Source organism: Homarus americanus, unplaced genomic scaffold, assembly GCF_018991925.1.
Source record: "Homarus americanus isolate GMGI-L3 unplaced genomic scaffold, GMGI_Hamer_2.0 scaffold18547, whole genome shotgun sequence".
NCBI lineage: Eukaryota > Metazoa > Arthropoda > Malacostraca > Decapoda > Nephropidae > Homarus > Homarus americanus.
The window spans coordinates 1147025-1171653 of record NW_024725521.1 but is presented as its reverse complement, the minus strand read 5'-3'; the positions used below and the strand labels follow the sequence as shown (position 1 = coordinate 1171653).

The window sequence follows — 24629 nt, the reverse complement described above, 5'->3', positions numbered from 1 at the left end:
AAGAATGGAAAGAAATTGTAAATATAGAAAAAAAGGTTATACTGTATTAATCTACACCACGAAGATGCCGGAACAGCTTTTTAAAGTGAGACAGATTGTAAGAGCATGATTTATTGGAAATGATTCACTTCCTATACCACAGAATAGTTGGTAATGTAGATTGTCATAATATATATAAATGACGATTTTCATAGAAAACCTAATCTTACTTAACCTAACCTAACAGTTCAGGTATAACTTGGTTATGATGGTAAACGACGTCTTATACGTAAGAGTAAATTTGACCACATTTGAGAGGGAACACTCACTGGGTTAGTGTGGTGCGCCACTGCCTCGCTATTTCTGTAGCTCCTCTCACTGTACTGGTCGACCCAGGCAGGTACAGTACACACAGCTCTGCTGTAACTAGAGGAAACACAGCAACACTCAGCCTTACTGTCCGTCTTTAATCACTGACTCACCCACAATATTTTTTCCTGAGTGAAGATTTATTATTACTAACTTGCCGTCATTGACACTGGCGGGTGTGCAGTACGCCCTGACACACAGTAGAGTACGCCCTGACACACAGTACAGTACGCCCTGATACACACTACAGTACGCCCTGACACACAGTACAGTACGCCCTGACACACAGTACAGTACGCCCTGACACACAGTACAGTATACGCTCCTGATACACCAGCACAGTACACCGGACACACAGTACAGTACGCCCTGATACACACTCACAGTACGCCCTGACACACAGTACAGTACGCCCTGACACACAGTACAGTACGCCCTGACACACAGTACAGTACGCCCTGACACACAGTACAGTACGCCCTGACACACAGTACAGTACGCCCTGACACACAGTACAGTACGCCCTGACACACAGTACAGTACGCCCTGACACACAGTACAGTACGCCCTGACACACAGTACAGTACGCCCTGACACACAGTACAGTACGCCCTGACACACAGTATAGTACGCCCTGACACACAGGCATAAAGTACGCCCTGACACACAGTACAGTACGCCCTGACACAGTACAGTACGCCCTGACACACAGTACAGTACGTCCTGACACAGAGTACGTCCTGACACACAGTACAGTACGCCCTGACACAGTACAGTACGCCCTGACACAGTAGTACGCCCTGACACAGTACAGTACGCCCTGACACACAGTACAGTACGCCCTGACACAGTACAGTACGTCCTGACACACAGTACAGTACGCCCTGACACACAGTACAGTACGTCCTGACACACAGTACAGTACGCCCTGACACACAGTACAGTACGCCCTGACACAGTACAGTACGCCCTGACACACAGTAGAGTACGCCGACACACAGAACAGTACGCCCTGACACACAGTACAGTACGCCCTGACACACAGTACAGTACGCCCTGACACACAGTACAGTACGCCCTGACACACAGTACAGTACGCCCTGACACACAGTAGAGTACGCCCTGACACACAGTACAGTACGCCCTGACACACAGCACAGTACGCCCTGACACACGTCTCACCACTACTTGATCATGGAAGTTTTTCACCAACCTTTGACCGTGAGAACACTCTTTACGCCCCAACACAGATATATCAGCCGATCATGAGTCACTTTATCCGGGATTTTAAATACTTCAAGATATATGAATAACACTGAATAATATAAAAGTGTGTATAATGTGTATGCCTCCGTATACATGTGTGTGTGTGTGTGTGTGTGTGTGTGTGTTGGTAGCACGTGTACTAACTCTACATCACGGAACTGTCACTTTAAACCTAATCTATATAAGCCGCCGTCCACTTGGCTCCTGCCTCGGCACCACACAGTACACAGGTGAGCGCGGGGGTATAGGAGGAGCCTCGCCTACTGATCTGCTGGTTGCTAGACCCTTCCTCCCACCAGTACAGTATGTCTGAAACCACGTGAAGACAACTATAAACTACGTGGAGACATACACAAACCACGCGAAGACAGCCATAAACCACGTGAAGACAACTATACACCACGTGAAGACAGGGAGGATGACAACGCTCCAGCTCCACCTAACAAATGGTAACATACAGTGAGAGCGTGAGGAAGTGGCACTCCTTTGGTTGGCTGGGTTGGTTAGGTTAGGTTAGGTTAGTGTATGAGCAGCTTTACTGGTTAGGTTAGGTTAGGTTAGTGTATGAGCAGCTTTACTGGTTAGGTTAGGTTAGGTTAGTGTATGGGCAGCTTTACTGGTTAGGTTAGGTTAGGTTAGTGTATGGGCAGCTTTACTGGTTAGGTTAGGTTAGTGTATGAGCAGCTTTACTGGTTTGGTTAGGTTAGGTTAGTGTATGAGCAGCTTTACTGGTGTGGTCAGTTGAGGACAGCTAAACGGTTAACACCTTCCACGTTTGGTCTTACCCGCCGCTGTAAAGTAAACAAAATGATCGGATTGCCCAGATTTGACGCAACAGCCAGAATCAGCACGTGAAAACACTGCCAATTTTCTCTTGTAAATAAAACTCAGCGGCCCAAACATCAGTATTTACCACTAAAATAGCGTAAAATTTCTTAAAATTCCCTAATACAACTAACCGTTAACTAATATAAAACAAATAACTAATTTACTAACTACCTAAATAAATAAATAATAAACCCAAGAAACAGTCAAGTTAAAACATTTATCTTGTACATGAATCTAAAAAGGCGGACAAATGACTCTTTCTCAGACCAGACGAACTCAATCAAGGGAGCCGTCAAACACACCGCTGTCGGGATTCTTGATGGATGATTTTTTTTCCCTTTGGTCTTGTGTATCACTCGATGGTTGAGACAGGAGTGGGGGTGAGGGGAGGCGTCCAGAGATTGGCAGATTGACAGACAAACATCTCCCATCACTCCACTAACGAACAGTAGTTTACGTCTCGTGTGTGTGTGTGTGTGTGTGTACCGTGTGTGTGTGTACAGTCCTCGTAACGACAGACCATTGTGTGAGTCGCCATAATGGTAGGAAAGTCCGACTGTACAGTATATTATATGAACCAAACTCAAGGTTCTCGTTGGTGTATAAGAAGCAATCACGTGTGATAGAACTTGGACGAGAGGCTCACCTTGCTTTACACACACACACACCACCACCATTATAATCTATATATATAACACACAACACTCACGTCGCCAGCTGCCCACACCACAACCTTGTAGTCTACTCTGCTTTCTACCGACACAAACAGGACCAATCAGACACATCTATATGCCAACACCACATAAAACCCCATCAATCATTACTATCAACCATCACACTATGTTGATATAAAAAGTCAAGAAAAATCTCACGTTTTATTAATAGGTTTAATTTATTTTTAATGAACTAAAACAGATGACTGTGACATTGAATCATAATATATGAGATAATTGGAGATGTTTTAAACCACAGAGCGAGCGAGGAGTTCGTAGAGGCAACGTGAAGGAATGTCCCAGGCTGGCGTGTGGACAGTGCCCCCCCCTGGAGGTGGTCGTACACGCGGGCTGGGTTAGAACAACATCCAATGCCAAACTTCAACTTGCAGCGCTTGTCCTATATTCCCAATTTCCCCCTCGGATCGTTAACACAGTTGTCGATGAATATTTCTCCATAAATGTTGATGTATCGCTAATGTCTGCCAGTGTATCCGTTAGTACTGTACAGCAGCTGCCGAATTATCTAGGTTAACTCCAAAGGGATCAATATATAGTTCTATGCTGACAAAATAACGAAATTCTCATAAACCAACTACGAACGATGGCCGTCCCTCGACCAGTTACTGTACTGTACTGTGTATGAACAAGTGGTGTTACCGACACGTGCCAGCCAGGGAGCGACCAACGTTTACAAGAAAACGTTTCCTTTCACTGATCGCAAAAGTAAGTTTTTGCTCGATTTTGATGATTTCATTAAATGGAATCGACAATTCTTATTCGTTCGATGACAATAAAGAAAACATCGCAACTTTTTCTATGGATCTTTCAAAGAATATTTGTCTCATATTATTAAAATTTTACTGCTCCAGGCGCAGCGCTATGATAATAAATCGGCATTGAGCGCAGCAAGAGTAAAAATTATGTAAGAGGGAGGGAGCTCGTAGCACTGTCCTAGCCTAGTACAGTATGTAGGTCTCGGGGCTGGCTGGCGAGGTGCCCTTTTGTCTACTCAAATTCTGCTTCAATTAAATAAACATGCGCTCACAAAGTCTCTCACCACAACACACTTGTAAACAAATTTCACAAGATCTAAACTTCTCGAGGAATTATCATCATTTTTATTATACAAATTATCAACACAATAAGAAAAATTAACGTTACAACCGTCAGGGTATATTTTTGACGGCAATAATAAGCTTAAATCCGTACCTGTAAAAGCTGATAAAAGTTCTGCTGTTCATTATAAACATGATAAACTGTTGATGATTTCCATATTTAACAAGAGAAATATTACATCAAAGACGCTTGTAAATGATTTTAGACAGGCGCGTATTGGAGGTGTGGCCAGCTGGTGGTGAACAACACAAACACTGCTCACTAATCCACTGTTGCCGCCTGATTGCATCAACTGTTGCAGGGAATTCTAGTTATCTAGTGTTCCTAAAGGCAGGTCAATGGATGACAGATCCTGCGTATCTCTGCACATCTTAACTGGCGACTAAGGTACTGTTACGAACAATGTGTCCCCGTGACGGGTACAGTTGGCCCCAGACTAAAGGCTGACTGTAGTACGGCTCTCCAGAGTACTACCGATAACACGAAACATGAAAGGACACGTCAAGACAAGCACACAGGGTGGGTTAAGAGGTTCTTAGGGGAGGTTAAAGAGGGATTTATAACAACTTTACATGAAAATAATGAGGATCAAATACATCATAAATCTGAAGTACTGAGGAAGCTGTCCCTTTGGTCCTGAGAGGAAGAGCTGAGGTGAGTGTTCATCACTGAGTACAGTACAGGCATCCCATGATATTAATAACATTTATTTTGTACACTTATTTAACCAGTGGTTGATTACGATAGTGTGGCAGGTGGTGAACTTTGGGGAAACCGATAGACACTTAGTCACAAAAACTACTGTCGTTAGCTATAAAATTGGGCTGTTTAAATGTTAAGTTAATATAAAACCAAATTTCTCTTTAATAAACGTGGCTATTAGTTATTAAATATACTAACATTTGTGAAAGTACCCAACTCCTTACACAACTGGAGTGTTACAGGAACAGATCGGGTTACACACCAATGTTTTGAGTTACATATTGAGGTGTCATTTTCAGAAAGCCATCCAACCACAATTATCTGGACAGTCCATAAATAACTTGTAATTTTCCAGAGAGCTTTATTATTACAGGCATGGCGTGGACACTTAGCAACATATCCTGTTTACGGTAATAGAATAAAGCCTCACAAACTTCCACTACAAAATTCACAAGCAATTTGGATAACTTTAAACGTTTTTCCATCACTGAGTTCAGGTAGTGTCTTACAAGTGGGTGTTGGCAGCTGTGTCATAATGTAACACCGACCTCATGTTCTAAGGTCAATCTGCCACTGACGGATGATTTTAGAACTTTATAAACAAAACGAGAATCTAACTTTTACCAACCAGAGATTAATTCTATCTGACAACGTAAGTCAAGTATTGCAACGCTACGAGTCAGTTCGTAAACAAAGAGATTAAGTTTGCACATTCAAGAGATTATCACTCCTCACGTAGAGATTAACCTTCCTTACTGAGATACTCATACTGAGGGCTACAGGGAGAGATAGAGACTAGAGCTTGTGTTTAAGAGGCGTTTTAGTACCTCCGAGGGTGACTAGATTCACTGCCAGGTTAAGTAACATTATATAGAGTCATCCTTTCAGGTTTATTTGTTGGTCCTTATACTGGCTGTCTGGTGAACCCGGGGGCGGATATAAACAACCCGGGACTTGATTCACAAGACTAAACATATGTGTAATGCTTTCCCGTATTGTTTTGTCCGATGGGGGAAACAAAGCCAATAGAAACATTTAATTGTAAATGTAAAATATTGTACATAAAACATGTGTGGAGTGTAACTAGCTCCCGAAGGGTGAACGTCCAGCTATGGTGGCCGGCAGGAGGTCCTAGCACCCCCACTTATATATTCGCTGTTCATAGTATATAAATGTGAACGTACAGTATAAGCACGTGTGGTAATGTCTTGGTATCGACACCAATTCTCAGGTTTGGGTATTTTATATTTTATCGACTTGATTATCACAGTAAGAACCATAATAATAATAATAATAACAATAATAATAATAATAATAATAATAATAATAATAATAATAATAAGTTAAAAATGATATTTACCTCTCAGTACACCCCCCTGGATGATGGTGAATAATAATGGAGCCTAAACAGTGGTGGTGACAACACAAACAGTAGCGGTACAGTGTGTTGCTTTTCGGTTTACTGGCTGTGCTCGCCCTGGTCACTACCACCTTCAATAACAGACACAAACAAGTAACTATAACCTGTTCTTTATGGCTCTGGGGAGTCACATATTGTACACAATATTTACGTTAATCGTGGCACAAGCACTAAAGTATCCTTGATTTGCTTTCATTGCGTTAAGGATGACACTTTGCATTACCTGACAATAATTTTAATGATTTAAATATACAGGGATTGTATTTGTCCATAAACTACGCCCGTGTTATTGACATTGTTCCTACGAAATTATTCCTTATACAAAAATTTGAAATTAAGAAAGTAGCCATTAATGATATTGGTGTAAGTAAAATAAAGAGAATGTTACTCAAACTAAAATTGTAAAAACGTAAAAAAAAAACCCGATTAATTAAATCCTTGAAAATAATAACACGTTGTCTCCTAGAAGATATAAATAATGATGTCCGGTGTGATGCCTGGCCACCCACACGGGGGTTTGTTTAGGGTATAGCGGCAGCTGCCAACACAACAACCACACCCTGTGTTATCGGATCTGTGTAACGTATTGTAATCAGTGAGTCGGGAAAACCGGAAATGTGGCCAACCGCAAGTTTTTCTAAAACCTTCTCCCATATGATTTAGCATTCATGAGATGCAGCTCTTAAAACTTCATGCAAGATTTGTCCAAAGGAAAAATTATGCAAGACATTGCGTGACCATCGGTATAAACAATCCAAGAGACGACGACGACGACGACGACGACGACGACGACAACAACAGCAATAATAACAACAACAACGACAACAACAACAACAACAGCAATAATAATAACAACAACAACAACAACAACAACAACAACAACAACAACAATAATAATAACAATAATAATAATAATAATAACAATAATAATAATAATAATAATAATGCCCTAGAAATATTAGTGTATGTTTGTCAAGGTGGATCAATAAAGTACAGTGCCAAGGTGGTGTGTCAATATAAGACGTAGGTAGGGTGCCGCGGTGTACAGTAGTGTCTCAGTGTAGTGCCAAAGTGTAGCAAGAGTTATGGTACCAATTATTAGCTTGAGGTTTACCGCAACAAGAGCACAGTGCCTGGGTGTAGTGCGGGTGTCTGGCTATCGAGAATATTATTAGGTATAACCCCGAGGTGTAGCGATAGTATGATGCCAGAGAGTAGTGTAAGAGATAGTGACAGGGTGTAGTGTAAGACATGGTGACAAGGTGTAGTGTAAGACATAGTGACAGGGTGTAGTGTAAGACATAGTGACAGGGTGTAGTGTAAGACATGGTGACAGGGTGTAGTGTAAGACATGGTGACAGGGTGTAGTGTAAGAGATAGTGACAGGGTGTAGTGTAAGACATAGTGACAGGGTGTAGTGTAAGACATAGTGACAAGGTGTAGTGTAAGACATGGTGACAGGGTGTAGTGTAAGACATACTAACAGGGTGTAGTGTAAGACAGTGCCTACCTGTAATGTAAAAAAAATTAAGTATACTTTCAGGTGTATCATGAAGTGTATTAGGGGGTGTAATGATAGAGCAGGTGGTGTAGGTGTAGTGCCACATAAGGTGTATAGAGACTGTAGGGAGGACCTTCAGTGTACACGGGTCACTGTACCTCTGGCACTGTGATGTGGCACTCTGGCTCTTGTGGCTGGCCCGGGTCCACGCTCACCTGTTCGCGCGCGTGTGTGTGTGTGTGTATGTACACCTGTGTTTATCTAACCTCACCTGTGCGTGTGTATATGTGTTTGTTATGGGTATCCTCTCTCCCTTGTGTGTGTGTGTGTTTTATACATCCTCCCCTGTGCACGCTTGTGTTTGTATCCACCAGTGGTGTAGAGGAGACCACCAAGTCAGGGAGTGAGATCAAAATCGAGACCTTCAGAACTGTTGACCGAGATCATGTGTAATCTCAACCTTTACGGACCACCTCAATATGGGCCCCAGGTAGCAACTGTGGTACACTTTCCGTGGGAAGCCAATCTTCACCTGACTACTGAACAGTGGTGTAAAAAGTACTTCATTTTTTTTTTACTCAAGGGAAAGTACAGTACATATGACCTGGCAGTGCTGGCACAAAGTTAAAGGTAAATGTACTATTCCTAAAGTGTACTTAAACTAGAGTAAAACGCATCTACAGTAGTTCAAATTATACTAAATTATTAAGAATACATAAGGTAGAGCCTCCCGTTGCAGTCCTCTTCACTAGTGAGTTTACAGTGGCCCGTCATATAAACATTCCGAAAAATCATTACATTGTGATATTTGTTTTAATATAGTTTTACTTTGATTCCATAATATGTGTACTATTGCGAGTTCCTTCTGTCGCATGTAAACAAACACAGTGCTGCTACACTACACAAAACCTGACCAGCCCCTGTAAACGCATCTGTGAAGGGAACTGCACACCAAAACTACCGTAACCTGTTGAAATATAACTCATGCTGAATATTACCTCTCATCTCTGACAGTGTCAACCTAACCCCCTAATACCATGTCAACCGACGCTCAGAAGTGATCATAAGTACACTTTACTCGCCACGATTCCCATATACCCAGGGCCAAGGAGGCTTTCGGAAGTAGATGATTTGGGGAACTCGATAGATTTATTCAAGGAACCCAAATACCGTGATACATGTTACCATTTGCTGTGGTTCAAGCTAGTCCCCCAACCACCAAGTTACTACTCTCACTCAACACCAACTGTCCCTAATTTGTTATGATGCGTTAATTAAAATGCAATATTTCATAACGACTTACTGAAAACAATACACGGAAAAGAAACAAGTCATGATATACTGTACAACGCCAGGTACTTCATGTGGCACCCGGAGGCGGAAAGTGACGGTGTCTTAAAAAAAATATATAAATAAAAAAAAAATTAATTTGCACAAAGCAATTACTCACTGTTGTGTCCAAGTCCCACTTTCTTAGATGAAAAAAAGCCTCGATTATTTACCGGACAAGAAAAAATAAAATAAAAAGTAGAGACAAACGGAGCAACTAGTGAGCACCATCAGTCAGTACAGTACACCCTTATGGGCTTCCCTGGGCGTGAGGCACCACAACACCAGCACTACTCAGGGTCTCTGTTAAGGGCAGTAATGAGAGGTTCTGGACACTTACTGTGTGGGGAGGTGAGGGGGGGGTGTGGAGAGGCAAGAGAGGGTTGTGGAGGCGAGAGAGAGAGGGTTGTGGAGGCGAGAGAGGGTTGTGAAGAGGAAAGAGAGGGTTGTGGAGATGCGAGAGTGGGGAGGTGAGAGGGGGAATAGGTGAGGGAGGGAGGAGGTGTGTGGGAGTGAGGGAAGGAGGGAGGTGTGTGGTAGTACAAGTGAGGGAGGGAGGTGTGTGGTAGTACAGGTGAGGGAGGGAGGTGTGTGGGAGTACAGGTGAGGGAGGGAGGTGTGTGGTAGTACAGGTAAGGGGGGGAGGTAGGTGCGCCACAGTGGTTGCCGAGGCTCTCACTAAGAATGTTCACCACGCGGAGCCACCCTTCCCACTACCACCACCCTCATTAAGCCAAACGTCACAAAGTCTTTCTGAGTTTCCTTTAGACATAAGAAACAATATAAAGTTTTCCGCTAATTATTATACCGCCATAATGAAGGGTGAGAGGTATTATGGACAACCACACTAATAATACTAATGACATCAGAAGAATCAAAAAAAAATATTCAGGGTGCCCATACAGTCCCGTTCTCATTTCAAACGTATATTATGTGCAAACGCCATAACATATCAAAGTGCAGTTATTTGTTTTTGAAAGAGCAACTATTCACGTTTTGTTTTTCACCTAAGCAAATACAAATAACTGCATTTCAATATGTTATGCCGTCTGCACATAATATATGTTTGAAATGAGAACGGGACTGTATGGACATTGTAGAGCATTTTCGGTTGTTTTTCCGTCTTATTCAATTCGAAATGGATCTTATATTATTGGTGGTTAATTAACGGGATCTGGGGATTGATCTTGATGTCCTGGCTCGTCACAGACAAAGGGATTATTGCCAAGAACATCCCAAATATCAATAACGTACAAGGTTATCTTATCACGAACATAAATGAGATATGCTGTACAAACTCTGCTGCCAGATTCAGGTGTGACTATCCTTACTAACAGAGACACGTAAAGTAAAAAAATAAAATAAAATAAAATAAAAAATATAATAAATTTCTTGTCTTGGCCAAAATTCGATTTAGATTGTAAAATTTTCGAAGGAGGTCACGAGGGGGGGGGGGGCTGTGGAGCGAAGGCGTCAATGTTTATAGCTGCCTATGGTCTCCTATCACCATAATCCACCAAGAGGCGCCACCTGCCGGATATCATTTGACTTAACCGTGATAATCTCTGGTCTCTCTCAGGACAAGTTCCCTAATTTCTACAGTGATGGTCATTCAAGTCTCATTCACAGTAACTTAACATTGGTTCATACTCCCTGGTAAGCTATATTTTAATGAACGTATAATTAAACTGAATATATTTTAGGTAAGAATTAGGACGTGTGTGTATGTGTTCGTTCGTAAGATCATATGGGCACAGAAACAAACGACTTTCTATCTATATATAAATCCTCTTACGTCAAGTTCACAAAGTTTCTGGGCAAGTGTCACCCGTAACGCCTCATCTGAGCCTGAACAATGAAGTAGTGTGTCGAGGTGCACGCAACACTCGGCCTGAGAATTTATTGAAAAATGAAGTTGATTGAACTTAAATAAACGAACGAAATATTGTCTCCTATGGACTACAGGCAACTCTTACTTCCAGCTCTCACGGTCAAGGCTGTCACACACACACTTGACCACCGAAGGGCCAAGACGTACCTGACGCTGCTCTGGCCACGTCAACTGTTATGTTGGCCCATACCAACTCCCTCCCCTGAATCCCTCCTCCCCACCGGAATATCAACAAGTTCTCGCCAGAAGTTACGATTTCCTTTAGGAAAGGAATGTAACCAGTGTTAAATAGTGGTGAACAGTGCTTAAGTCAGTGAGAACAACTCAACAGTAACAGCTGAGTCGTACCCAAGCTAACCAACACTTGTGTTTACGTCATTGGTCAATTGTTACTTACTCTGAAACCAAAGTTTTTTTTATCTACTTGAGTCACCAGCATATCAGAGCAACGTGTACCGTGAATAGTGTTTGGTTTCTAATCTAAGAATCACTTGAGTTACTCGGCAACCCGGGAATAACAGCACCTGGTATCTAACTGTACCAAGGGAGTAGTGTGTACCGCGAGAGCGGTTTCTGGTTTCTACAAGACATTGGTTGAGTGCCAAGGTAGAGCGAGTGAGTGTAGCTTGACCCAGGGCTGGCGGGCGGCTCCCTCCAACACTCCCTCGTGTATCGTATTGTTGTTGCACATCCCGGACGGGTCTATGTGGCCACCATACTGATTTGATTTAGAAAACAACAATTACCGATGTTAAACTGATATATTACAGCCTTAATTAACTGAAGAAATGATAGTAGATAAAACGCATAATTAGTCGTCCATATACATGTCCTTTACTAGAGATTACTCAAGTATTTTCTTATTGAATCTGGTTTAAATATTCATTCCAGAAGAGGGTTAAGTTCCTTACTAACTACATTCTATTTTTCTCAGTTTCCAGGAACAGTAAATAGCTGGGATGACCTAGAGTATAACTAACCAACTTCACTTCCTTGTTTCTGATGTTTAAACGATAAGGTTCAGTAACATACAATCCGATAGTTTCTCGCAAATAAACGATACATTATTTTTTTTCCTCATAGAATAATTATATTTCTGAGCATGATTATGTTGTGTTGCGTGAAACTAACTCGCTTAATGACCACAACACCAGAAAGTCTTCCAACAACAACAACTACAAGGGAGGACCAAAACAATCTCGCGTGTATGGACTAACCTATACACTGCGTGCTTAAATACCTTAGTTGTTAAAAGCGCAGTAATACATAACAATAATATCACCAGTAAAACGAACACCACATTATTATTAAAAAAAAAATGGTGCCGAAATAACTGTGCAACGTAAGGCTAAAATACTGTAGAGGCAGCAGAAGAATGTAGGAAATACTGAGGTATTTTGACGATAAGGACAGACTGTTGAGAAGATAGTCTGAATGACTGTGTGATGTGACTAAAAGAAATAATGGAATACTCTTTAACCACAACGATCAGGAGGTTCAGTAAACAACGGAAAATGTTGAACAGTAATGTATGAGGGATTGTTGAACAGTAATGTATGAGGGAATGTTGAACAGTAATGTATAAGGGAATGTTGAACAATAATGTATGAGGGAATGTTGAACAGTAATGTATAAGGGAGAATGTCATATATACAGTAATGATGGTACACAGATAAAAAAATACAAATAACGAGGAATAAAATATAGTAATGGTATATTCTGGAGGCAAAATAAACTGTTTATTTCTGGGAGGACGGAGAGAGACCAACATGTGGGAAGAGGCGGAGATGTAAACAAACACCATAGGACAATAATTATAATGATGGAAGACGAGTCAGGACGATAGAAAACACGTTTAAAGAATCAATGGTTGATAAATACAGAGGATAAGTGAACACCGGATAAAGCAACATAACAAGTAAAGACACAGTATGTTAGGTGAGCAATAATGATGACGAAACAGGGAATATCTTCACGCGTACTAGGAATTATACGTTGGGGTAAAAAGCTGGTGAACTGTGTTAGTTAATGATCCTGAAAAACACTACTGGGGGAGGGAGGGGGTTAATGATACTAAACACTGTGATTCCTGTTGTCTCGGTAGGGTTGTCAAAATCCTTCATCCGTTGTGTCATATTTGTCTCAATACAATTTTGTAAAGATAATTTTTGAGTGACTACCTAAAACAAAACTCTTGAACAACAAAGAATACTGTACACGAGGCGATGAATTGAACGTTCAAAGCACTCGTAATTTCTAGTATTGTTTTGTTATGGTCGACTGTGACATTTCTCTATAGCATTCAGTAACACATTACATTATTTGATAATAATGTAACTGTAGTATTTACGTATCCTTAAATTTCAGTCTTTTCACTGAGAACTTCTACACGTTGGTCATAAATTTTACCCATGTCTCCTAACGGAAAATGAAAGAAACAAAATGGTTTATAGCTCCTAAAGATGACACTACCCAATGACAACACACAACTTGGTGCACTAAACGGCACACTGCCCCCTCCCTCCCCTACGCTTTTTAGCAGACATTAAAGTAAAAATGAGATTTTACAACTTTTAAAAGGTTTTAAAACACGGAGTTCAATCAATGCCATCACACACACACACAACCTGCTGGAGGTAATAAAGACAGACACTCTCCTTACCTGGTCTTCTCCATCTCGCTCGTGGTAGTGGTCTTCCTCACCTCCCTTCTTCTCGCTTAGTTTATGTCCTGGTACATTCACTTCACTATCCTCACTAGAATCACTAGAGTCTGTGTCACTAGAATCACTTTCTGAAGACGACCTCTTGGCCTCGCTGATCGGTTCCTGGGAGGCCAGAGTCTGTTGGGAACCGCTAGAGTTGGTTAGCTGTGTTTGTTTGGTCTCAGCGTCACCTACTTTGTCCACCCTCTGAGACTGGGACGTGTGGGCGTCTCTGAGAGGTGAGGTTCCAGCAGTGTCTTCGTCCTGCTGTTCGTCGCTCTTGTGCATCTCCGCATATCTCATTCTCCGAATGCGTCTCCTCCTCTCTAAGATTTCCTCGTATTGCCTATCAGCCTCGCTCATGCTGTCAAATATCTGGGAGTCTTGGGACTGGTAGGCTGAGCGTCGATCCTCATCCACCTGGCTACTGTCACCCTCCAACCTTCGACTCCTACGTTGTCTCCTCCGGGCGAAGATATCCTCGTAGTCCTTACTATTGATGTCTGCCAAGGAGTCGTATGTTTGATTGGTGTCTTCGGCAGGCCTTCGACGTCTTCTTACCGAAGAGGTGGCTGTAGTTTTCTTTTCTTGTGTTTGAGAATCTTGCACTTGACTGCTGGCGTCTAGTGTCGTCCGAGTTCTTCTCCGTGGTAGCGGGTTTTCCTCTGCCTGTGACTCTTGATTCTCAGACTCCTCTAGACGCTTGACTCTCCTCTTTCTCCGTTCACTCACCAGTTCTTCAAACGTCTTGAGCATGTTAAAACCTTGGAAGCCAGTCGAGAAATCTACACTGTTCGGCTCGAGTTCTTGTTCCTTGTTAGTGTCGTCATCTATGCGCCGTCTCCTTCGCACCGGCTGGGTTGTGTCTTTACTCTCCCCTTCGGCATTTTCTTGAGAAGTTCTTCGTCTTCTCCTTTCTCTCGTATTTTGTGGACAATTAACATCGCTGTCTTCACTATTCGTATCGTTTAAATATGACCCCTGATCTGCCTTGGCCTTCATTTCAGTATGATTCACCTCGTCACCAGTGTTTTCACAATCACCCTTCTGGGCCTCATTCACTTCAGTGGAAGCTTCAACAGTCTCCTCCTCTTCAGGTTGAGAACTGTTTCGAAGCTCCCATAATTCGTTTACTCTCCTCAGCCTCTCCAAAGCAAGTGGACTAATACCACTGACTGAGAAAGACTCGGCAGATTCTTCAGTCGTGTCAGCAACTCCCACAGTCGTACTCAAAGCTTCTGAAGCAGTATCAAAAGCCTCTGACGGTGTTTCGATATCTTCTGTGGAAGTTTCGTGGTTGTCGGCAGTGTTGAAGCTCTCTAAACCAGTGCTGTGATCCTCAGCAGCGGTTTTGTCATCCGACGGAGTGTGGAGAGCGTGTGTAGCGGCAGCGTGGAGAAGTTCACCTGCAGAAGCGTGGTGGTCGAGAGCTGTGTGGAGCTCCGCCGTCGCCCGTGACTCACACACTTCTGGCGCCTCCTCCACAGAGTTCCTCTCATCTCTGCGTTTTCTTTCAATTTTCTGACGTTCTAATTCCTCTGCCTCGCGTTCCTTCCTCCTCTTCCTCCTCCTCTCCCTCCTTGCTTCTCTCTCTTCTATCGCCTCACGGGTTTCCCCTGGGTCTTGGCCAATGTTTACTTGCATCTGTTTTAGTCTTTCCTTCTCTTCACGCCTTCTCCTTTTCCTCTCTCTCTTCTCTTCTTTCCTCATTCTCTCTAACTCCTCTTCGTCGTGGTTGTGTAATTCTATAAGATGACATTTTTCTTCACTTATATATCTGGCTTTTATATCTTCCCTTTCCTCTGCTTCTCTTTTCTTTCTTTTTCTTTCCTTTCTTTCTCTTTTCGCTTGTCTTTCTATCTCTTCATCTTCCTTCATGTGTCCCCATTTGTCTCTCTTTACATCTTCAGTTACGTTCTGTGTTTCTTCCTTGCCAATTCTACTCTCTTCTGTCTCTTGTACCTGTTGTTCACACTGTTCATAATTCTCCATATACTTCTGTCTCTCTTTATCTTCTCTGAGTTTCGTCTCCCCCTCATCTTCTCTCTTCCTCTCTTCACATGTATCTTCTAGTCTGTGCTTCATTTTGTCTTTCTCTCGTCTCCTTCTCTTCTCCTTCCTCTCTTTATCATTTTCTCGTTCATTATCAACATCCGCGTAATGCCAATGTTGACACGATTGGCTGTGCACTGGGAGGTGACTGTCTGTTTTACTGTCTGTCAGGGTGGCTGTCTTACTGTCTATCAGGGTGGCTGTTTTACTGTCAATCTGGTCATCAGTAGTCGTCTTCCTGTTGAGTATATTATCCATGGGAGTTGTGACGAGAGATTCAAACACCCAGAGAGTACCTTCGTCAGCCTCCGCACCATCAGGAGTTAGCCTACGAGTGGCCAGAGATCCCAGGTGTGGCTGAGGGTCTTCCATGTCACTCACCGTATCCTCCGACTCTACCTCCTTCCGGTTTTCAGGTTCAATGGTTAGTGCTTGAAGTTCTCTGCTTGACTCTCCTGGTTCTCTGATTGACTCTCCTGGTTCTCTGATTGACTCTCCTGGTTCTCTGATCGACTCTTCTGGTTCTTTGATTGACTCTCCTGGTTCTATGACTGACTCTCCTGGTTCTATGATTGCCTCTCCTGGTTCTTTAATTGACTCTCCTGGTTCTTTGATTGACTCTCCTGGTTCTTTGATTGACTCTTCTGGTTCTTGAGGTTCTTCAGTTGGTCCTGTCTTGTTTAGCGACATCTGTGGTTCTCTGATCGACTCTTCTGGTTCTTTGACTGACTCTCCTGGTTCTTTGATTGACTCTCCTGGTTCTATGACTGACTCTCCTGGTTCTATGACTGACTCTCCTGGTTCTCTGATCGACTCTTCTGGTTCTATGACTGACTCTCCTGGTTCTTTGATTGACTCTCCTGGTTCTATGACTGACCCTCCTGGTTCTATGACTGACTCTCCTGGTTCTATGACTGACTCTCCTGGTTCTATGACTGACTCTCCTGGTTCTGACTCTCCTGGTTCTATGACTGACTCTCCTGGTTCTATGACTGACTCTCCTGGTTCTTTGATTGACTCTTCTGGTTCTTTGACTGACTCTCCTGGTTCTTTGATTGACTCTCCTGGTTCTATGACTGACTCTCCTGGTTCTTGAGGTTCTTCAGTTGGTTCTGTCTTGTTTAGCGACATCTGTAAGCATTGGATATGTTTCTTCTTCTGAGAGATGAGGCTCATGAGGGTTGTGATCTCGTCCGTCTTGGTGCCCGTGGTTGGATCCTCTTGGGGTAGGGCGGCTCTGGTGCTCGTCCTCTCCCTAAGTTCTATCTCGATTTGTTGTGGTTGTTGCGGAGGCGGTGGTGGTGGTGGTGGTGACTTGCCTGTATCGATCAAGACGTTTGTTTCCTTTGTGTTGTATTTCATATTATTATTATTATTGTGTGTTTCGTCCAGCTCTTGTTTGTTAATGTCGTTGTGACTTCGTTTGTTATTCTTGCGGTTATCATTCACTTCTTCTCGTGTGACGTCTCTGTGATTCTCTGGGTAGTTCTCCTTCCCTGTCTCTCTAATGTCTTTCTTGGCCTTGTCTTGATGGTGTTTCCTCTCATCAGTTTCCTCACACGATTCATCATCTCTTGCTTTCTTCTTCTCGTGTTTCTTACGTTTCCTCTCCTTTGTTCCTTCTGTTTTGTTACTTTCCGCATCATTTGGAAGATTTTCTGTTTCTTGGCATTTCATTGGTTCAAGGTCCACTACCTCAAGGGATGGAGGCACCTTGGCTGCAGATGGACGGTCTTCGCTAGCAGTGCTTCGTGGGTGTGACATCTGGCGGCTCTTGTCTTCCTTAGTTTCGCCTTGGCAGATTACCCTTAAGTCAGGACACTTGGATAATGAGTTCTCCTTTGTATCTGTATACGCTTTCCTGTCAGTGACTTCAGAGGCTGCTGTTATCTCTTTTTCATTGTCATTTAACTGTTCGTAATGAATAGTTATGTTTTCAGTCTTGCTGGTAATGATTGGGTCACCAGCCGAAACATCTTTCATTTGGACAAACACATAATTGCCTTCCTCAGCTTCACTGTCAATATATATATTATCATATGATCTGTCCGTCATAAGAGTATTTTCTCTCGTCTCATCTTGTTTATCGCGATCATCTCCACGTGGTTCATCTCCTACATCAAAATTTTCCAACACTGCTTCAGCTTTATGAGTCTCATTAATTACAGTATCCAATTGTGACTCCCGATTTTTTTCAGAAACTTTGTCTGTTTTACAATTCGGTTTGTGAGGGTCTCTCGTTTTGGTCTTCCTGGCGTAGTAATGCTCCAGCTGGTAATCAGATTCCCGCGACTCTGCTACTTGACGATCTGTTGAGGGATCCATGTGCTGGATTTCTTCATGCACGGCCGGAACATCAGTCATGTCTCGGCTCTCAGACTTACTCGCCTTTCGGTTCTTCCTCTTTCTAGACTTTTTGGATTTTGTTTCAGGCGTTGGTGTCGATGTTTCACCTGTGTTTTCGGCGGCCTTCGACTTGACACTTACCTGAGATAGTGTGTGTGCCTTGTCATGTGCAAGTATTGTTGCATCCGTAGCCGTGTCGTCTTTCAGGATGTCCACAGGTCTATCCTGGCTAGAGACATCTGCCTGTGTTCCTTTCACTTTTTCATCATTATCTGGTTTGCATTGTTTCTGCAGTAAGTCAACTTGACTGGTTATTTTTTTTTTTGCACTGTACTTTTTACTGATAACACTTGTTTTTACTTTACTGTCTACAACTACCTCACTGCCAACACATTTGACTGCATCTTGCGGTGCAGTTTCCTCGTGTTTGACAATGACTCTAGTATTCACTTGTTCACTTTTGAACTTGGCGCCCTTACCTACATCTCCCACACTTTGCCTGCTGGCTTGTTTAGCAACAGGTTCTGCCGGGCGTGAGGGGGCGCCTCCCTGATTAACGCAGGTCATTACAGGCTCGCTGCACTGTTCTGCAGGGATACTTGTTACTTGATTTGTCTCTTTCCCTCGGGAGTTAGGGCTGTCTTTTGCACTGCTGCTCGAGAATCGATTACGGATTCCTGACTCCTGAGAGCCAGGTCGATTGTGAATCGACAAGGATCGTGACGCTCCTGGCTGGTGGCTTTCCGTGGGTACCGTGGCGCTTCTGATTTCTGGAAAATCGTCTTCTTCCAGTAAAAAAATATCTTCCAAGTCGCTGTAGTAGACGCTCACAGGGTCAGAATAAACCTCGTACATGGGGTCACTGCAGCCTCCGTCGTCAGGACTGGTAGGATCGCTGCTCCGAGGGTTGGGCGGTGGTCTGCCTGGCTTACTACGCCTCTGGACTAGCGTAAACCCGTCTTCGTCCACACACGGGGGTTGAGGTGACGGCTTGGGGCTGAGAGACCGTGTTATTGCCCCGGGCCACTTACGCCACGAACCAGGTCGTTTCGGTCGAGGAGGAGCTGAAGAATTAGAATTTGGGGTGTTAGGGGATCCGGACGATGAGGGCCTCTGAGGATGTTGTCCCCCTTTGGCTCCCTTGGAGTCAGGTCTACCCCAGGAGCCACTACTCTCACGAGAACCCCCTTTACCGTCACGCCCACGGCCCCATCCCCGCACCCTTCCACGACCTCGCCCTCTCTCCTGCCCACTGTCACCCCAGCTGTTATCCCCTGACTGTGGTGATGTTTTGGACACCACGGAGCGTGACCAGCCATCACCCGCTGTGACTTGAGACACTGACTGTGTGGAAGTGGGGTCCTCCTGTGAGGGTTTTCTCAATGGTGACACAGGCGGCGAATGAGTTGACACCTGGGTGACGGGTGACGACTGAGGGGGCTTGGGCGATAATGGAGGCACAGAAGGGGATGTGACAGATGCGGTACCTGGTAGAAGCAGGGACGAGGCCGCTGACTGGCGAGGGTGTGGTGCCTGCGCTGCTGCTGTCGTTGACGAAGGGACCGCCGCAGGAGCTACGACCTTGGTGGTATCCTCCTGAGGTGCGGCGGGTGCGGTGTTCCTGTTGCCGTAAAAGGCCCGCACCACCACGTCACTGAACAGCCTCACCCACTCCTTCATGGCGGTGACGATGGTGAGTCAAGCAGCGCGACGCACGACACTCACTTCTCGTCTCCCCAGTCCCCTCAGGATAACTGGCCCAACCTCGCTCGCACAACCACAATAGACAGCGGGCAACAGGCCAAGGTCTCTTCTCTCTCCATTCTTCTCCTTCCCCCTCCACCTCCTTCCTCAATTTCGGAATGTTCTCCCTAAAATTCCCCAAGAAACGCACTCACCGTTTGTTCCTCACACACCCTCACCACCCGCTCCCCCTTTCCCGTGGATGACAAGAGTATCATCTGTCAACTCCCGCTACCTTATAACCCCAGCGCCATCTCTTGCACATAAAAAGCACCAGTCGTAAGCGTCATTCCAGCGATTCCTGGCACCTGAGCAAGTGTCCTGTCCTGAGTTTTCTTCAAGCGACTGTGTAGTGTGCCGGGAGGTAAAGTCAGTCACGAGTGTAAACAAACTCCCCGCTGACGGGCCACATCTGACAGTGGATAATATTACGAGGGTCGTCTTACGATTTGGCAGCCGGACACACACCTACCAGCGATTGTTAGAAATATGTTGTGTTCTACGGAGGAAATATATATATATATATATATATATATATATATATATATATATATATATATATATATATATATATATATATAAATAATATATATATATATATATATATATATATATATATATATATATATATATATATATATATATATATATATATATATATGAAGATCCACAATGAAAATTTTGATAAAACACGGAGCACTTCAGTCTTTATTCAAGACGTCTTGAATAAAGACGAAAGCTAAGGTGTCTCCGTTCTTTTTCCTGTGATTTTATCATATATATATATATATATATATATATATATATATATATATATATATATATATATATATATATATATATATATATATATATATATATATATATATATATATATATATATATATATATATATATCATTAGCCCATAAAGCGCGCGGACTTCTACATATAATCAACAACCTCACCCAACCAGGACTCGAACGGGGAACATTACCTCTAGACCCCCAGGACACTCACTGTAAACCGCCCCTTGAGGTGACTGGTAGTTGGCAAATTATCAAACAATCACACAATCTAAGCATCCAGCAGCAGACTTGTCCTCTGCCCACACACTGTACTCAGCCTCGCACGATGAAACATCCCTCGTAAACGAAGATGCAAGAATGCAATTAATTAATAGATTCACATTTAGCTGAAACAAAAATAACACCCAAAAATAACTTTAAATCTACTTAAAATTTACTTGAGCATGATAATTATTCAGTGAAATTCAGATAAAAGATGAAATTGATGTTAGTGGCCGTATCTAGTGAAGGCAGCTCACTGTACCTTTGCTGCCATTTTTTGGACGTTATTATTGTATTTCGGCTTAAGACAACTAATTAGGGCTATTGTGAGAATCTCTGAGAAGAACCCTGGCTCGGTGATGTGAGGAGGACCATGTCTCATATCTCACCTCTCTCTCAAGGTAAGTCACCAAGGAGTCGCCCGCGTGTGCTGACGACTTCCTGTGTTGTTGCGTGCTGATGACTCCTGTGTTGTGGATGTAAGGTAGGAACAACTCAGTCATTGTTTTTCTGAGCTTGGTGAAGGTTAGTAGTGTGTGTGCCCATGTTCTCTTAACACAAGACACCAGTAGAAGTATTGTAAGAACACCCGAAGATTGGAAAAAATTTGATTTTTTTTTGTCACTCTAAGATTAACCACCCTAACGCTAATCAACCCTAACCTAACCCTCAGGTAACGTAAGGGCGTTAATCCTTAGATGAAATAAGTCGAGGCATATAGTGTTCAGGTGGTCCACATTAACGCTATACTGGCCAACAATGGAGGGTCAGTACCTGGCTGTGTCAAGACCAAACCTCACGTAACGCAACATGACAAGAGTAAGACAATTGTGAATTTTCTCATGAGTGGTGGCTTTAAGCCGGAACAGTAAAGTTAATGCCCTTTCAACTTCTTTTAAACGAGGTGTAGGTCATGAATGACAAAGACTTAAATAAGAAACAAGACGATATATTCTACTGTTGTATTATGAGACGTTTTACCTAATATCGTTTTCATTGAAGTCACGTCATCAAACAACGATCTGGCACGCTGACAACCCTCGACTGTCACTCCTCGTTCTCTCAGTCTATGACCACCACTACACGACCAACTTCCCGTTTTCTAAATGGTAAATTCCACATGTAATTTTCGTTGTTTACAACAGGAGCTCCGTGACACACCTCCATTTTCTGTGAATATAAGTGACGTTCCTGGTGTACATTTTCTTTGTAAATTTTTTTTTTTACTATGTGACAAGCAACAACCACTATCTTCCATATTTTGTTAGAAAGGTGAACCACCAGTAGTTGACAGAACTTGACATTAACGGGTAGATATTGATACCAGTTTCCTTTTATACTTCCAGTAAGTTTCAACACCAACCAACCTTCCTACCTTCTACATAAGCTGTGACCATAATTATGTATTTTGAATAATCTTGACCATTAATCTCACACGAGATAACAACGTGATCAACTTTCACGTCAGCACTTCTAAAAATTAATTAAGTTTACAATTCTGTATATAACTAATGCTCTAGCTGCAGCGGTACTGAAGGACATCTAGCGTAAGCGACGCTTCCCGGGACACGAGGGAGAACCTACAGTACAGTACACACAACACCTCGCTCTAGAAATAGCCTCGTCTACATCACTCGGGGTGACTAGCACGAAACACTGAGGGACCTTTAAAGATGTCTTCATAATTTAGGTTTTTGTCCAGCGGGTGTGTTAAGGTGGGTGTCTAGAGCATGGGCTCACACACACACACACACACACACACACACACACACACACACACACACACACGCGCGCGCGCTGGCGGTCGCAGGTTCATGATGCTTTTGTCAGAGATAAATGAATCACGTTGATATCTATGTGAAAAAATAAATGAATCAATACTACAAAACTGTACATGAAAAACTAAACAGATACAGTATATTAGTGCTACTAAACCAGTTGAGCCAAGAATTCTCAACCAATTTCATACTTTAATATTTTGAAGATCTCAACCACAATTTTCTTTTAACTCATCGCCAAAAAAAGAATTTTAGCAAATTGTAAATTATTTGCACAAGGGAATTAGAAAAGGTACTGTCAATAAAATATACATTTACCTTTAATACTCGAACCTACAGAGTAGATAGGTAAAAAAAATCTAGGGTAGCTTCCCTCCACGTTTAGGATACAATGCCTCGTGAATCAGCTCACCTAACCTCTTCCTCCTTCAACAGGTCACTAGCCCAGGTGTACGGTTAGTAACTTACAGTTTCTCACTATTGGCAGGTGTTGATCATACACGGGCCTGTGTTACCGACCACCCCAGTAGCTAGTGAAGCTCACACGTGATATATAGAGAGTAAATAATATGAGACAGACACACGAGGGTGGTGTTCTTCCAAGCCTGGAGGAGTGTTACCGTAGATAAGTTTTTCCGATGTTATTTGATGCGTTTACAACGAATTTGATATTCGTTTCAGCCACCAAATCAATAGTTTTTTTTTTAGATCCCCCTACTCATCATCTTAACGAAAATGTTTTTTTTTTTCAGAATAAATCAACAAAATCAAGCCTAACCTAACACAAATTTTCTAATGAAATTCTGCAATTGACGTAAAATAACCTCCATCACAATGTTGGCACAGCTCTTTCCACCTGTTCAACCATATCTGGTTACTCTGGTACTGAAAATCAAATCTCCGCTCCCAACGCACCCACACATTGTTTATTGGCTACGACAAAGAACTCTTCCCCAATTATAAGTCTCCTATCGCCATAGCCAAGAAGAACCCCCCCCCGCACATGCGCTGTAGACGATTAAGAAGACAACACGGAGGTAAGGAGCACTGCGTGATGGGTGGTCAGACCTTCTCAGTGAGACGTAAACAACAAATGTGACAAACCAAATCTATTAATAGTGAAAAATTAATATCTCGGTTATCCTTAATTTCCGGCGGAAATATCACAGGAAAAAACAAAGGTCTTAGAATTGCCTAAACATTACGAAAAACATATTAATAACAGCGAGAGAAATACCGGTGCAAGATGGAAAAATCACCAATTTTATTTTAATTGCGTTATATATATATAAAAAAAAAAATAATAGACGTTGATTTTTTCCTAAATCAGATTTATGACTAAATCTGAAATTTATAATTATTACAACAATCTTCTCTGGCCACGTTCGTCCAGTGATAGAAGGATTATCTCGCCATCTAACACATGAAGTTAATGAATTGCATATCAGTGATCTCCCTCGCCACCACTATCGAAAGACGACGAGCTTGGCCTTCCGGCTGTAGTTACCGCCCTAACGCACGTAAGACCTACTTGGCAACTCCCCCTGCTATTTTGGCGCCGTGTGACGTCAAAACCGCGATAACTCCGCCCATGACATTATTCTATTAACGTAAGATCAGTGCAAAGCTAATGAGGACCTCCCTGAGTAAACTCTAAATTCCAATCACAAGATATGGATAACATAACGCATTTTAGGTAGACTGTTTACCACCGAAGAGTACAGGAACGGTTGGGTCCCGATATAGTTTATGGCAACAGGTCAGAATACCTTGCCAGGGTGAGCTTCCGTCTGTGTATATGCTCGGTGGGTTTTTGCTCCCCTTGAAATACCAAACTACTG

General features: G+C 42.8%; 1 protein-coding gene across 1 annotated transcript in view; it reads right to left on the bottom strand.

Moving 5' to 3' along the window:
* The window catches only part of LOC121865232 (titin homolog), a 106422-nt gene extending 86470 nt beyond the window's left edge, over positions 1-19952 (bottom strand). Inside the window, exon 1 of the mRNA XM_042364587.1 lies at positions 13780-19952. Within this exon, the coding sequence (XP_042220521.1) occupies positions 13780-19899 (6120 nt within the window). The 5' untranslated portion in view covers positions 19900-19952. The remainder of the gene's footprint in view (positions 1-13779) is intronic.
* Between the last annotated feature and the right edge of the window lie 4677 nt (positions 19953-24629).